At 47.2% G+C, this 1,662-nt stretch overlaps 1 protein-coding gene across 1 annotated transcript in view; it reads left to right on the top strand.

The window, feature by feature from the left end:
• The first annotated feature begins 1,028 nt into the window (after positions 1-1,028).
• Positions 1,029-1,662, top strand: part of TPST1 (tyrosylprotein sulfotransferase 1) — a 16,020-nt gene continuing 15,386 nt past the window's right edge. Inside the window, 2 exon segments of the mRNA XM_031060678.1 lie at positions 1,029-1,658; positions 1,661-1,662. The exon segment at positions 1,661-1,662 is cut by the window's right edge and continues 299 nt beyond it. Of these exon segments, the coding sequence (XP_030916538.1) occupies positions 1,115-1,658; positions 1,661-1,662 (546 nt within the window). The 5' untranslated portion in view covers positions 1,029-1,114.

Below are 1,662 nucleotides of genomic sequence, written 5' to 3' on the forward strand. Positions count from 1 at the left end.
GTGGGAATTCTGTCCTCTGCCTGCACCTTCCCATAATAAAACAGGCCCAGGGCTGGAAGCCTCCTCAAATCAGCCATTTCTGAGTGAACCACTGATTTTAGGAGGAAAAGGTGGACAATGCTTTGGAGAGGACCAGGGAGCAGGCAGGAGGATCCTGTGCACTCAGGGATGTTCCTGCAGTGCTGACAGGGATGGAAAAGGCTGGAGGAAGCCAATCTTTTAAAATGTTGGCGGTGCCTCTGTGCTTGGAGCTCCTCCCAATTAAAAGCATCTGTGATTCTGAGTGAGCTATTTCAGCCCTGAACAGCCAGATCTTCCTTAAAATTCCAGTAGAGTACTGATTTCATTGGGATTTTGGGAAGAAGAGTCAGTTTTGGGAAGAAGAGTCAGTTTTCAGCCCACCTGATCTGAAAACCCAAAGCAGGTGAACTGCAGAACGCAGGTAAATTATTCTCTACATTAACTGTTAGAAATGGGAAAAATAAAGATACAGGTGGAGTCATCCAGCAGCAGAATAAAGATTTGTCTAAGCTAGTGTTTGATACAATCTCTGATGTTCCCTCTAAAACATGGCATGTTCTTAGGTCTTCTTGGAAATGGAGTTCAACAGACAGATTTTGAAATTATTTTCTGTCTAAAAGTTTTGTTCAGACTCTTATGCATGTTTAAAAATCATCTACTTGTTTTTCTTCTCATCTGTAGAAATGAAAATTACTTTTGAATAATGCAGTTTTATGAAGCTGAACTGCAAAAGAAATGAGAAAAAGAAATGAAAAACTTATGAAATTCAGAAATTTCTTTTTGAAAAAGAAATGAGTAACCTTGCTTGTGTTTTGGGGTTTCAAACTGAATCTTGTCTCATCTCTTGGAAAAGTAATTCCTTGAGTAATTCCAAGAATAATTTCTTGTCTCATTGTCTCATCTCTTGGAAAAGTAATTCCAAGTGCAATTTCTTGTCTCATCTCATGAAAAGTAATTTATTGTAAAAAAATTCTAATTTTTTAAAAATTTTTTTCTCCTCTTGCCAGACCTTAATTTATTTGGGATTGGGATCCCCATGGCACGTGCACTAGAGGATAATTTGGAGTAAGGAGGTGTTTTGATCCTTCCCAAGATGGTGGGGAAGCTGAAGCAGAACCTGCTGCTGGCGTGCCTGGTGATCAGCTCGGTGACCGTGTTCTACCTGGGCCAGCACGCCATGGAGTGCCACCACCGCATGGAGGAGCGCGGGCAGCCCCCGCGGGGGGACAGCGCCAGGGCCACTGTGGGGACAGCCCCCGCTGGCAGTGGTGGTGGTGGCAGTGCCAACAGGAGCCTGCCCTACAGCAAGGACATGCCCCTGATCTTCATCGGGGGCGTGCCCCGCAGCGGCACCACGCTGATGCGCGCCATGCTGGACGCGCACCCCGACATCCGCTGCGGGGAGGAGACCAGGGTGATCCCCAGGATCCTGGCTGTGAAACAGATGTGGGCCAGGTCCAGCAAGGAGAAAATCCGCCTGGACGAGGCCGGGGTGACGGATGAGGTGCTGGATTCGGCCATGCAGGCCTTCCTGCTGGAGATCATCGTCAAGCACGGCGAGCCCGCTCCCTACCTGTGCAACAAGGATCCCTTCGCTTTGAAATCCTTAACTTACCTGGCCAGGATCTTCCCCAACGCCAA

This window comes from Geospiza fortis, unplaced genomic scaffold (genome assembly GCF_000277835.1).
Source record: "Geospiza fortis unplaced genomic scaffold, GeoFor_1.0 scaffold425, whole genome shotgun sequence".
Classification (NCBI taxonomy): Eukaryota; Metazoa; Chordata; class Aves; order Passeriformes; family Thraupidae; genus Geospiza; species Geospiza fortis.